The 12,994-nt window shown below is 42.1% G+C and overlaps 1 protein-coding gene across 1 annotated transcript in view; it reads left to right on the forward strand.

Moving 5' to 3' along the window:
• The window catches only part of LOC102377904 (mitochondrial import inner membrane translocase subunit Tim23), a 36,856-nt gene that overhangs the window by 3,826 nt on the left and 20,036 nt on the right, over positions 1-12,994 (forward strand). Inside the window, exons 2-5 of the mRNA XM_014522647.2 lie at positions 4-59; positions 2,465-2,523; positions 8,543-8,636; positions 9,210-9,294. Of these exons, the coding sequence (XP_014378133.1) occupies positions 4-59; positions 2,465-2,523; positions 8,543-8,636; positions 9,210-9,294 (294 nt within the window). The remainder of the gene's footprint in view (positions 1-3; positions 60-2,464; positions 2,524-8,542; positions 8,637-9,209; positions 9,295-12,994) is intronic.

Here is a 12,994-nt window from a genome sequence, read left to right on the forward strand (position 1 = left end):
TAGCCTCTTCGGGGCCGGGGGCCCGGGCTACTCGCACGCGGACCTGGCCGGCGTGCCCCGTAAGTGCCCCCCGGGCAAGGGCCTCCTCCCGCTTCAGGGATGAAGCCGTGGGGAGGGCGGGGTGGGTCTTATGTCCCCAGGGAAGGCGCGGGGGAGGTGACGCTGGGGGGGCGGCGTTAACCCTCCGTGTCCCGGCCGGGAGCTGAGGAACGGTCGGGGGGGGAGCGAGGCAGGACGCAGAAAGCAGAGCAGCAGCTTGGGCTGAGGAAGGGGCTTGGACGGGGAGGGCTCAGTTTGTGCCCGAACGGCTGAGCCCTCCAGTGCTACGAGCTGCACATCAAAAGGAGGCACCCAGACCAGCAGCTGCATGGTATGGAGGCGAGGGCCGGGGGTTTGCGGGACCCTGCTTTGCATTCATGGGAGGTTGGTCAAAACCAAGAGGAAAAAGCTTCAGATTCAACAGAACCAGCGTTTTCCACAAAGAAAACAATTCCCAGTTTGCCCCTCCCGCACAGCTCCTTCCCTGCATCTCTTGGGGAATTAGGGCTTGCGAGCCTTGACCAAGGATGCTTGGGTCCAAGGTTTTAGCTCTGTGTCATGTAAAGCCTGAATCCTGAACTGCGCTTCACATCTGGCATTAGATAGGTTATGTGTGTAAGGCTGTGAGCAATTTCTATTGACTCAGAAATATTTTTCTTAAAATCATAGAAAAATTGAGCTGGAAGAGACCCCTGGAAGTCATTTAATCAGAATCATCCTAGACTAAAATCATTTCAGACCACCCTTACCTGCTCTTAAGAACTTCCAAGGAGGGAAACTTTAGAGCTTCTCTAGGTTGCCTGTCCTAGTTCTCAACCAACCGCATAGTTAGAAAGCTGTCCCTCATAAGCAACTTAAATTTCATTTTTTGCCATTTAAGTCAGTTTCTTCTGGTCCTGTCCCATGTGGCTACACAGGGGTGTTCACCCTCTGACCCGCAGAGACATAGCATCCAGCCTGTGGGGGGATCCTCATGGGTTGGAAAACTTGGGAGCAGTGGAAGCTCTGCATGGCTGGATTCAGGCTCCCCCAGGCCGTTGCCTACAGGATCAGGGCAAGGCCTGCCTCCTCTGCATCCAGATTAGCCCAGACTGCTTCCCCCACAACCCAGATGTTTTGATCGGTGCTGATCCTCCCCCTCCTTTCTTCACGACATGTCTGGATTAGGGCTGCTCTACCCTGCCTGCCCCCACCTCAGGTGATCAGATCAAGGTTGGACTGTGCACACCCTGCCACAGCCAGATAGGCCCATCAGCCAGATTTGGCCTACAGAGGGGCCTGGCACTGCCCATCCAGCCCCTGGGGCAAAAAGGTTAGGCAGCGCTGCTTTATCACCATACTCCTTTAGCCATCCTTCACATACTTGAAGATTTACTAAATCCCAGCCTACAATCTTCTCTTTTCCAGACTAAATAATCCTATTTTTCAACCTTACTTGCACATAATGTTTCTTAAACATTTCATTCATTGTGTTTCTCTTCTCTGGGCTTTCTGATTTTTTCCTCATCTTTCTTGAAGTGCAGTGCCCAAAGACTGATGCAGTATTTTAAATCAGGCCTCACCAGTACTGAATAGAGTGGAAAAATCACTTCTTTGCAGGCAGCACTTATTCATACAGCCCAGCATGCTCTTGGCTTTATTTGCAGCAAGAGCACACTTTTTACTCATTTAGCTTATGGTCTACTATAACCCCCAGATCCACTTCTGTAGTACTGCAGCCTACTAAGTTATTCCCCAATTTGTATGTGCATGTGATTGCCCTAATATGTATGGACAACAAATTTTTAGGCCAAAGACCTAAGCCTTGAGCAAAATTATCTTTGGTACAGAGGATGCTTTTTTATTATTTCAGAATTTTAGTGCATTTAATCCTTTGTGTCCTTTCCTTGAGGTTTTTTTTTTTGTGGGGCGTTGTAGAAGAATTCTTTTGTGGGATTTTAAAGGGGTAAAAGCAGTTCAAGGACTTTAATCAGAAGTTGCTGACTATCTTCAGGAAAGAAAACCGTTTTTCTAAAACTGAATCTGGAAGTGTGGGGTTGATTTATAAACTGAATAATATACCAAAAGTGGTTTACAGAAAAGATAAAAGACTCATCCTCCCATTTCACAGATGTAGAAATGGAGGCATAGAAGTTAAATAGTGTTAAGGACACATAAATCAGTGAGACTAGGGAATCGATGTCAGTTTTCTTAACAACCAATCCCTTGATTGTGATGTATGGTGACAATGAAAATAATATACCATCTAGATGTATGTAAGTGGGGTTATTATTGTATTATTATTATAAATGGTATTTAGGATTCATTAGCTATAAAATGATTTTAAATAAAACTGCTGTGAGAATTATCATTACTTGCATTCCGAACCATCTTTGCCCTTTTCTGCTAATATTTACAAAGTGTTCTTTTCTTCCCCTTGCTGCAGTGACTGGAATGAGCCCATTGTCTCCTTATTTAAATGTGGACCCCAAGTATCTAATACAGGTAAGAAACAATTATATTGTTAAATGACTTAATGTTCATTTCATACATATGGTAATTTTAGGTAGGTGATAGTGATAAAATTGCTTTATGAGTACTTGCCAATTACATGCAGACCTTACAGTCTTATGGTAGAGCTGTCTTTGTCTTTATTAATATCAGCAATTAAATTAAATCAGGAGAAATGTAAGGGCTTTGAAATTTACCTGAAGAGAAATTGCTGTGAAACTGAAATGGACTACCGCCAGAGGTGGTGCAAGCACCTACTCTGGACTCCTTTAAGAGTCAATTGGGTGTTTATCTTGCTGGGATTCTGTGACCCCAGCTGACTTCCTGCCCCTGGGGCAGGGGGCTGGACTCGATGATCTTCCAGCCATAATGTCTATGAAACTGAGGAACTGTGTACCTGAGTTTTGCCCTATTAGCTGAGATCAGGAGGTATTATTGTAGTTCTTAAAAAAAAAAAAAAAAATCACTTCACAGTACCTGAAAGGAGTAGTCCTATTTTCAGAGAGAGGGTAGATGATAGGTACAGGTTGGCAAAAGGACTTTGATTCCCAAATCATTCCCTCTGCCAAGTCAATACTGGATCCCCCAATGAGGATACATCCTTTGTGATGCTTTTGCACATAGATTCATAGATGTTAGGGTTGGAAGGGACCTCAATAGATCATCGAGTCCGACCCCCAGATCATCGAGTCCAACCCCCAGATCATCGAGTCCGACCCCCTTCCTCACAGCTTAAGCTGTGTATGTGACCGGCTCGCTTACACATAATGGCGATTGACTCCATTCTGTTCCCCTTCAAGTTCCACCCCATTTTAAAGTCTAATTTTATTATAGTGCTTTCCTCCTGGTAGAGGAGCAAGGCATTGGGGAGGGGTGTGGGACCAAAGAGAAGTGGCAAAGACCAGCTGGAGCCTGTGCTTATCTCCTTGTACCTCCTGGCATTTGGGGCACCTGGGCTGAGAACCACTGCCTTAAAGACTGATTCATTCAGAGACACACAACCTTTATTTAGTAAGCTGCACTCTACTTTGTCAGATGCTTTGAATGAACTTTTGTAGCCTACTAAAAGGTTGTGCCTCTCTGAATGAGTCAGTCTATAAAGGTGCCACCCTGCCCTGCTGCCTAACTGTGGACTTGCATGACTAATTGCCTCTATCCACTTAAGAAATAAGTGTTTCTTAAGTTTGGGGGAAATATTAGGGTACAAAGTAGCATAGACAAAACATCAACTTAAGATACCAAATAAAGAACTAGAACATATCCTTAACTTAAGGAGAGACCACAGGTACTAAGAATAAGACTCATAAGAAATTCTTACAACATAGGCCCACTAAAAATAATCTGCAAAGTGGATCTAGTAGAAAGGTTCTCATTTGCATGTGACATAAATAACAAATGGATTTGTCCACAATATCCCCCTCTCCCACCATATAAACCGGATCTAAGGTAGCCAATTTTCTTATGTGGAAATTCTAGAGGAAGCTTTTATAGTTAATGTCAGGATCAGTGGGCACCAGACTTTTCAAATTCATACTCTTTTGCCAGAAGCAAATTGAAAAACTGTTTGACGTGAAAAGTTTTTATGACAAATTTCATAGTCTCTCTCTTATTTGTTAACTCATTGGTTGGCCTTCAACCATTGGTTGAGATGTGCACAGAGTTCCTAATAATTTCCAATAAACCTGGATAGTGTCATGAGCATACAGGAACTAACCTATATCTTGACATAAAATGTCACCTTTTCTTTAGGGCTGCGTGAAATTTTGGCAGCCATTTTGTTTCGGAGGTGTTTTAGGCTGTTTCAGCATTTGAAACACTGAATCCAAATCAAATTGGATGGCTCTGAAACGTTTTGGAGAATTTCACAGTTTTGGAGCTGGGCTTGCAGGGAAGCAAAAACTAAGAAGCGGGGGACACACTACTCTGATATTGACATCTAGCTCCCGGTTCAATGCCACAGCTCTCTGATCATCCCCCCCCCAGCTCTTCCCAGGGGGTCACAGGCCCCCCGATCTGTGCACAGGATTTCAGTAGGCTGCCACTGCAGGCTGGGGCTAGCAGCAGCCGCTCGGCACAGCCTTTGCCGAGCGCCGGGAAGAGTGCAGTGCTGCCACTGGCCTCAGCCTGCAGTGGCAGCCTACTGAAATCCTGTGGACAGATCGGGGGGCCTGTGACCCCCTGGGAAGAGCTGGGGGGGGGATGATCAGAGAGCTGGGGAATTGAACCAGGGGCTGGGGAATCCCTGCCGCATGACCTGGCTCCACAGGAAGCAGAGATCCATGCCAGGGTCTCTTCGCTGCTGCCTGCCCCGCGCAGCCCCACATTGCCGGGGCAGCACAGGGTGGGAAGCGGCAGTGAAGAGACCCCTGGCACAGATCTCTGCTCTGTACAGAGCTGAGTCGTGCATCAGGAACCAGCAGGCTTGCTCATTGCTCTGCACTGCTTCCCTGCCCCACGACATGACATGGGATCAACAGATCCGTATGGGGGTCTCCTTGCCTGCACAGAGGGCAGCGGCCCTCCCCTAGACAAGCCACCCACGGCCCATCCTGCTCCCCACTGGGACCCCAAGCCCCACCCAACTGGATAGGGCTATGCAAAGCTTCCCTTGCAGCCCACTTGACACCAATTTGGTCAGAATGAAACAGGACAGTGATCTGAAACACTGAAACGAATCGCTGTCCTCCGAAATGGCCAAAACTGAATCAAAACGCAGCCATTTTGCACATCCCTACTTTTCTTTAAATATTTAAAAACTAATATTATTATAGGTATTTAATGAGAGAAGTAATCAAAGACAGCAATGTGAAGAAATCACAGTATTGACACCATTACATAGAAACAAAAGCGCTGTTAAACACTGAAAAATGAAGAGGTAGCCCAGCTGTTTGATGTGGCTTTTATTTCAGTGGACACAGCTTCTGTTCAGTTACAGGGAGCTACTGGTGAGCTTCAGTTGACTGAAGATGTTTCCTTTGGAATAAAACCTGCTGTGGTAGTTAGCATGGTTTGTTCTTAATTTGACAGCTCACTGTTAACTAAGTCGGTCACAAACCATCTCTGGACTCAGTTGTACTATATTAACACCCTTATTTTTTTTAACCTTTATTGAAAAGTTCTGAATGCATCTTAGCTCTGATATAATTTTCATTATACCTACTGCTGGTATGTGATTGTTTTTCTGTGAGGTATTACAGTAAAAGATTCAAGAATTATATTCTTAGCAATAGTAACACATAAGGGATATTTCCGAGTTTCATATCTGTTCATTAGCTTCTTCATAGTCTTTCTTCTTGCATTAGTGTGTTCTGTTGTTGTAACAGTGAAGAACCAGAATTTAAGAAATATGGAGACTGTTAATCCTGAAATACTTGTTTGTTTTAAACATATTAATTAAAATTACCTGCATTGGTTATCTGTGAATTACATAAATGAATAACATAACAAAACAGTTATAAAATCCTTCTTTCTAACACTAAATGCTAACAGAACCATGTATATTTTGTATCTTAATGTTTTCCTGCTTTGGCTATTTGATGTTTGCAGATCAATTGCAATAATAAATCACTTCAAAATATAAGAGTCTAAGGATTTGGCATGTAACTAATTTGTAAATTCTTAAGTAAGAGTTGATTTTCTCTTTCCTTTAAATGTAGCATGGCCATTCATCTCCATGACTTGCTGCTGGGTTTTATGCTCCTCATCCTCTTCTCTATTTTTGTTTTTGTTTTTAAATCTTGGCACTTATCCTGCAAGATTTGAATGCCAAATGTGGTGCTGTTTGAGCCCTGTTTTTTAATAGAACCACTGACTTGCAGTTCGGTGCCAGTCAACATCTTTTTCATGTAACTTTATAATATAAGAGCTATAGGTCAGACCTAGTATCAGATTACAGGTAGGTTTTCTGGAGCCAGAACTCATTAGCATCTAGTATTTGGACAATGATCTAAGAGTAATTTAATTTAGCACTTTGTTTTGACATTTACTTGGGAAATAGTGTGAGACAATATTGCTATTTATTTCTAAGCAGCTGTTAAGAAAAAATGAATGCCTTTGCTTCTTATTTAAACATGCAAATATGTTTTTAGTCTGTTCATGCTGATTGAAGACTACTATAAAATTTCTAGCCTTCTAAAACACGATTATCTTTGAATAAAACAAGATACTTTTCCTGAAAGCTATTACAGGTACTCCTCACTTAACATCATTCTGGTTAACGTTGTTTCGTAATTACATTGCTGATCTATTAAAGAACATACTTGTTTCAGGTCCAACGTGTTTGGTTCCAACGTTGTTTGGCCACCGCCTGCTAGTAGGTAACTACTGCGACGTAATTGGATTCACTTAACATTGTTTAGCTTTAAGTCGCATTTTTTAAGAATGTAACTGCAGTATTAAGCGAGGAGTAGCTGTATAATTATTTTTTTACAATAAGATGTGGAGTCCCCTGTGGTTCAATGGCAGAACCACACAGGAGACCTGGGTTCAGTTCCCACTTATAACTACAGCCATGGAGGCACTAAACATCTGGACTCAGTCTGGTCTTTGGATTCTGTCTCAGTGGCTTAAAGGGAGGATGGATGATCTAGGCAGCCTCCATTCCTCCAAAAAATTCCTGCCAAGGCATATGTATTGAAGGTCTGGGTGGCGCTCATGCACAATGATCCAGGAGGATCGACAGTTGCCACAATAAGACATTGAATAGCAGTTACAACTACCCAGTTTGGGATTATGTTAATTGTTGGCCAGTGTCCTAATCTAACATTGGCAGAGGAGGAGTTTGCTAGAATCACTCTGAGTTATATGCAAAGAGCTATTGCTTTGCTAGATGTCAAACCATTTTAACAAAAGAAAATCATTTGATCAGGTACAACATTTAAAAAAAGAATAGAACTGTTGTTGTCCAGAACCAAACTGCTTTCTAAAAACAAAGAAGCAAACATGTAGCCATCTTGAAGAAACCCTTGCCATCAATAATACAAGTTATTACCAAGGAAGATCCAAGACGGACTAAAAACAGACCCCTCTAAAACAGAGAGTTGTAAAACACGGATTGACCTAAAGGGAATATATTTGGCATAGTTACATAAATGACAGAATAAAATATAAAAATGTTTTACTTCTTTTGTTCCTTAGTTATTTTAGTAGGAACTGCTAATAAAAAGGTGCCCTAGAATCTCGCTTTGTTCCCCCATGCTAGGGATTGTTTATTGTAGTGTCCAGTTGAGATAACTAACATCCTGTAGCTGACCCATCCCCACTCGCTTTTTGGTTTTACAGTTGATTGCCATTGATGTGCAGCAGATTAGTTTAGAAACAGAAACAAGAACACAAACTTTCCCAGTCTTTCCCAAGATTCTGACTTTGTTTTGATGCCAACCCACTGAGATTTCTGTGCCTATTTTCCTCAAAATAGGTCACTTGTACTGAACTAGGGAATTCTTTGTTGTTACTGTCAAAGTTGGGGGGAGGGGGTAACAATAAATCCAGTACTACATTGGTGTACATTTTCCTCAATGAGTTCTAAGATGAATGCAGCAGCATTTCAGCTGGAGAACAGGAAGATGAGTGCAAAATTTAGATCTGCTTCAAAGCCCTACATACATTAAACAAATAATGAATATGCATGGACTACGGCTTTTTTATTTCAAATTAAGTAATTTTAAAGAGCTTGTTAGTAAAGTATTTTTTACGCTTACATGCCTAAAGTCTTTTATCTCATGTAAAAATGTAGCTAACCTGTTGTATTTGAATGCTGTCATAGACCATGAATTAGCCACGTGTATGGACTAAATTACTGGGAAGATTTCTCCACTGTACTTCTTGGGCATTTTTTGCATGTGTTTGGGATTGTTTGTTTTGTTTTTTTCTTAATATGTTTATCTCATTCATATGGACAGCTCATTCTTTCTCTTCCACATTGGTAAATCAATATAGAGAATTATAGTTGTATTTGAAATTATACATAGTTGAAGAATACCATTTTTAACACACGGAATTTCTGTTGTTTCAGGATACAGATGAGTTTATTTTACCTACAGGAGCTAACAAAACTCGGGGCAGGTTTGAGTTGGCCTTTTTCACCATTGGAGGCTGTTGTATGACAGGTTAGTGGCATGTTTATTCTGTTTCAAGGTGTAAGATTGATTTGCTTTTAAAGAAAACCCAAGAATTTGAGACTTGGATTAAAAACTGAATGGACAATCTTGTATTATTGTTTTCTTTCCTGAAGCCTGTATATTCACAGGCATAAGTTACTCCTTGACTCCTATCTGTAGGCTTAAAATGGTCATTTTCAACAAGGGTGCTACAGCATTCTGGGATGCCTTGAGATCCTTTCAAGGGTATTAAAGGGTACCACGCAATGTTAGCACTGTTGGGTGCGCAAACATGATTCACGAGAGAAACCTACAAGTTTCAAATATTTATGTTAACAACATTTCAACCTGTTGTGGTCTTTCTGAGTTCTTTGCAACAGAAGAACTGCTCTATTATTTATCTAGTCAGAAGACAAGTGGAAACTAGGAGCTAGCATTTTCAAAGGGTTGCCCTGGGTCTCGTGAGGACTGCACCCAGTATCCTTCATAAGTCTAGAATGGTGGAGAACCACTGATTTACAAGACTAAGAATGATTTTGCTTTTTTCTGTATGAAGTAATTGCTGCTGTTATGATTCACTAGGGGCTGCATTCGGTGCACTGAATGGTCTGCGGCTGGGTTTGAAGGAAACACAGAGCATGGCCTGGTCCAAACCTAGAAACGTGCAGTAAGTCTTTCAAAAATGTATTTCAGTAACGCACTATCCTCAAAGGTACCTGTGAGCCATTATAATAGTGAAGAAGAGGCAGTAAAAAGATGTATAATTCTCTTTTGGGGGGAACAAATATGGGTACATTTTTTGGAAGACCCAAGTTATAAAATATCTTGATTAATCTGTCAAAAATGTAATTAGCTTTTCAAATATATCCCTCAGTCTGTTCCATTGATTTCCTCTTTCTTAAAGAGGTTTTGGAGAGAGGATGAGTGAAGAGCTAGCTATTCTCTGGATATTTGTTAGAAACCATCTCCTTTCAAGACTGTATTTCTGAAGAAAGTTGTGAGGAAATGTTTTGCCTTCACTTTCCTGGGAGTGAGTACTCTCCTTCCTCAGTATTCCTAACCTCTGCATGATCTGGAGGGGGAGACTTGGGATGAACTCAGAGTGCTAATAGCTGGGCCTACGAAAATTTGATTTTTAGAGAGGGATATAGATGTGCACAAACTGCAAAAGTCGTCCTGGGTTGCACTCATTTACCACTGTTCTCACCTTAGTGTTGCATGACAAATTGAAAAGTGTCAGCTGACTGTGTGGCAGTGGACTATGTGCAGTGCACTATGCTGCTTTGTGTCATTTCCATCCTACCCTCCTCCCCCAATTCCCTCTCCACAAAAAGGTCGAGACTTAGACTTGGCATAAGTATTGGGGAAATGGTTTAACTTGGCCCCAGTACTCTTTTGTAAAAGGAAGACTAGCAATTTTGGAGAGAAAATTAGCAGTCCCTGGCAAAGTTTTGATTGGCTGCTCATATTTGAGTACTGTTTGCATTCTCTCTCCTTCTTTAATAATGTACAGAATAAAAATGTGTAAATAATACAATCTATATTCTGACTCTAATGTAATTTTCATAATTAAAATGACTTCTAATATTGGTTTTGCATTTAAAATGTAGTCACAGATTAATACATTTTTTTTTTTTTAGGCATTACAGTGAGCAAACTATAGGCAAAAATTAAAATGTCCTTTTTCTTAATTGAAACTTGTCAATTACAGATTTGACATAGGTAAGCCAGCAGATGGCAATAAAGACACACTCCCACTAATTTATTCTTTGCCCTCTAGTCCCAAGGAAAACATACTGAAGGTCACCACCTTGAAACAGTGTACTCATTTCTCTTCTTTCATAGGGAATCACAAAGGCTGCTTACAGGCATGGAAAAAAACCATAAAAAAACCCAGTACTTTTAGCTCAGCGCATCCCTGCACTGAGCACAGCACATGCCTAGAAGAGGCATTGTGTTAGTTTGACCTACCTGGCCTAACTCTGTATAGATTGGGAGATTCAATCAGCTATTGGCTAAAAGCACCAAAAAGCCCTGATGAAGTGCTCGATCTATACAGACATTAGGCGAGCTGGGTCAAACTGATGTACTTCTCGTCTTCCAGTTAAGGTTGTTTTCTTGGCAGAGGTGGGTTTCCCACGTCTGTCAACACGCAAAGAGACACTGGTTGTATATCTTCTATGTGAAGCCAAAAGTATTGTTTCTTTTTGTATACCAGCACTGGTATGACTGTGTTCTTGGTCCTAGCAAATAACTGTAGCAGCCGCTTCCCCCACCTCCCTCCCGGCAAAAAGACAATCTTCCAATCGCCATGAAAGCAGTTTCTCATAGAAAAAGATAATCTTTTATTAGGGAAGTGTCAGGGGTTTGCCTGCAGTAGCTTTTACTTAATATTTTTGGTTCAAAAGAAAGCTGCAAACAGTGGCTCACATTAATTTTTATTGCTGCCAGTAACTGATAAATAAGAATGAAACTTATAACAGCTTCTTTAGTCTGTTTTGTCACACATTTAGTTTGGCTTTCTATAGTGTTACTGCCATTGAAATATGCAGAATGTGACAGGGTGCACGAAGCACGCTGCCACAAGCAGAAACAGGGAGAACTAGGGAAAGGAGACTTAAGCTGGGGAACTGGAGGAACTACAGCAAACCCAACGTGATGCTCCGGGTGAATGGAGACGCCGGCTGGGGCCGCGGCAGATCAAAGGCTGCCGTGGCAGACCCAGCCGCCAGAAATCAAACAGGGAAAGAAGAGACCAGCGTGGAAAAAGAACAAAGAGAAAGAAAGAAGAACCACACCAGCAAGCTAAAGGGGAACAGCTGGGTCAAGCAAGCAGTTAATAGGGAAGTGCCATGCAGGACCCAGCTGAAAGGAGGGATATTTAAAGGACGCCGAAGGAATGCCAAGGGGGTGGGAGAAGTAAGGTAGCAGAGAGAAGGTGAGGAGAAGAGGGAGCAAGCAAACGAAGGAGATCTTACAGAAGAACCCAGGCTAAGCTCTGACCTTGCTACGTACTAGGCGAATTTCAACCAGGAGCAATAGTCAGCGAAGAAGTCTGAGCGACCAGTGAGTCTGAATCCAGAGGGTGAAGGGAACCACTCCGGGGACCTAGAAGAAGAGGAACGCAAAGGGGACCTTTACTCTCCCAGAGGGGAGTGGAGAAGAGAGGGAAGACCCCAGCCCCACAAGGGTGACAAGGAGGAAACCTGAAGAAGAGGTAGCTGTCTTGGGACCTGTGCAGGGCAGAATGGGGCAAGCAGCCACTTAGACCCGGGCTGTAGATACAAGCCTTCGGGTCAAGCTAACAACGAACCTTAGCAGCAGTCAACATTGCCTGGAGCATCAGGTGTGGTGGGAGCAGGGGATGGGGATGGTGGAGCCTTGTGAAGAGCCACAGAATTTCTGAGTCTAACTGTTCTCTGTTGCTTCCCAGTAGTGGCTAAGTATGATCTCCCGTAACATCGAAGGCATTCCAGGTGATTTATGAGCCACTAGTGTTACAGCTGAGAGGTGACAGGACTCCAGGTGGCGCTGAAGATGCCTTTACGCAGAACATACCTTTTTAACTGATTTTAGTGTTAAAGAGCATAAAAGCAAATATCTTACAGGAATTTGAAAGAGACTGTGCCTTTGTGGAGCCATAATTTATCACTATTGAGTTGGATTAGTAAAACAAAAAATCCCTTTCCCACCCTCACTCCCCCAGAAAACACAAATAGTTGCAGTATCAACTTTTCTGTAATTTCTTAATGAGTATCTAAACCTATTTAAGTGTGTGACATTTAAGATTCTACTTTACTGAAGTCAAATTCCCAATTACTTCAGACTACTCAAGTTACTCTTATAGTTAGGAGTCCCATGGATTTCTAACACATTCAGATACTTATGTGGTAGATTTCAGATGCATGAAAATGTTATTTCATTAAGTTTTAAATAGCTTCTTAAATGAGTCACTATTAAGTCAACATGTTCCTGTAAGAAATTAGGTTTTGAGTCAATGTATGACTTGACCACTACAAGTACCTAAGAGCAACAAAGAAAGGTATAATTCCTGCTCAAAGGAGTTTATCTTCAACTGTATACAAGGGAAAAAATGTTGGTTTGCAAAAAAATTCTTACCAAATTAAACTAGTGCTTGCAAAAATGGGAACGTGTTTAAGGGTAATGCACTATAGTTGAAGCTGGTTTCTCATTGAAACTGATTGCAGCATAACCTTGTAAATCTGGCCTGCTTGGGACCGAGCACCTGCCGGAAATTTGAAAATTCTGTTTTTTTGAAACCGGAGTGGTGGCCATCCCAAAGCGGGGGGGAGCAGCGGCTGGTCCCGGAGCCATGATCAGACACGGAATGGGGCTGTGGATGGTGA

Source organism: Alligator sinensis, unplaced genomic scaffold (genome assembly GCF_000455745.1).
Source record: "Alligator sinensis unplaced genomic scaffold, ASM45574v1 scaffold374_1, whole genome shotgun sequence".
NCBI lineage: Eukaryota > Metazoa > Chordata > Crocodylia > Alligatoridae > Alligator > Alligator sinensis.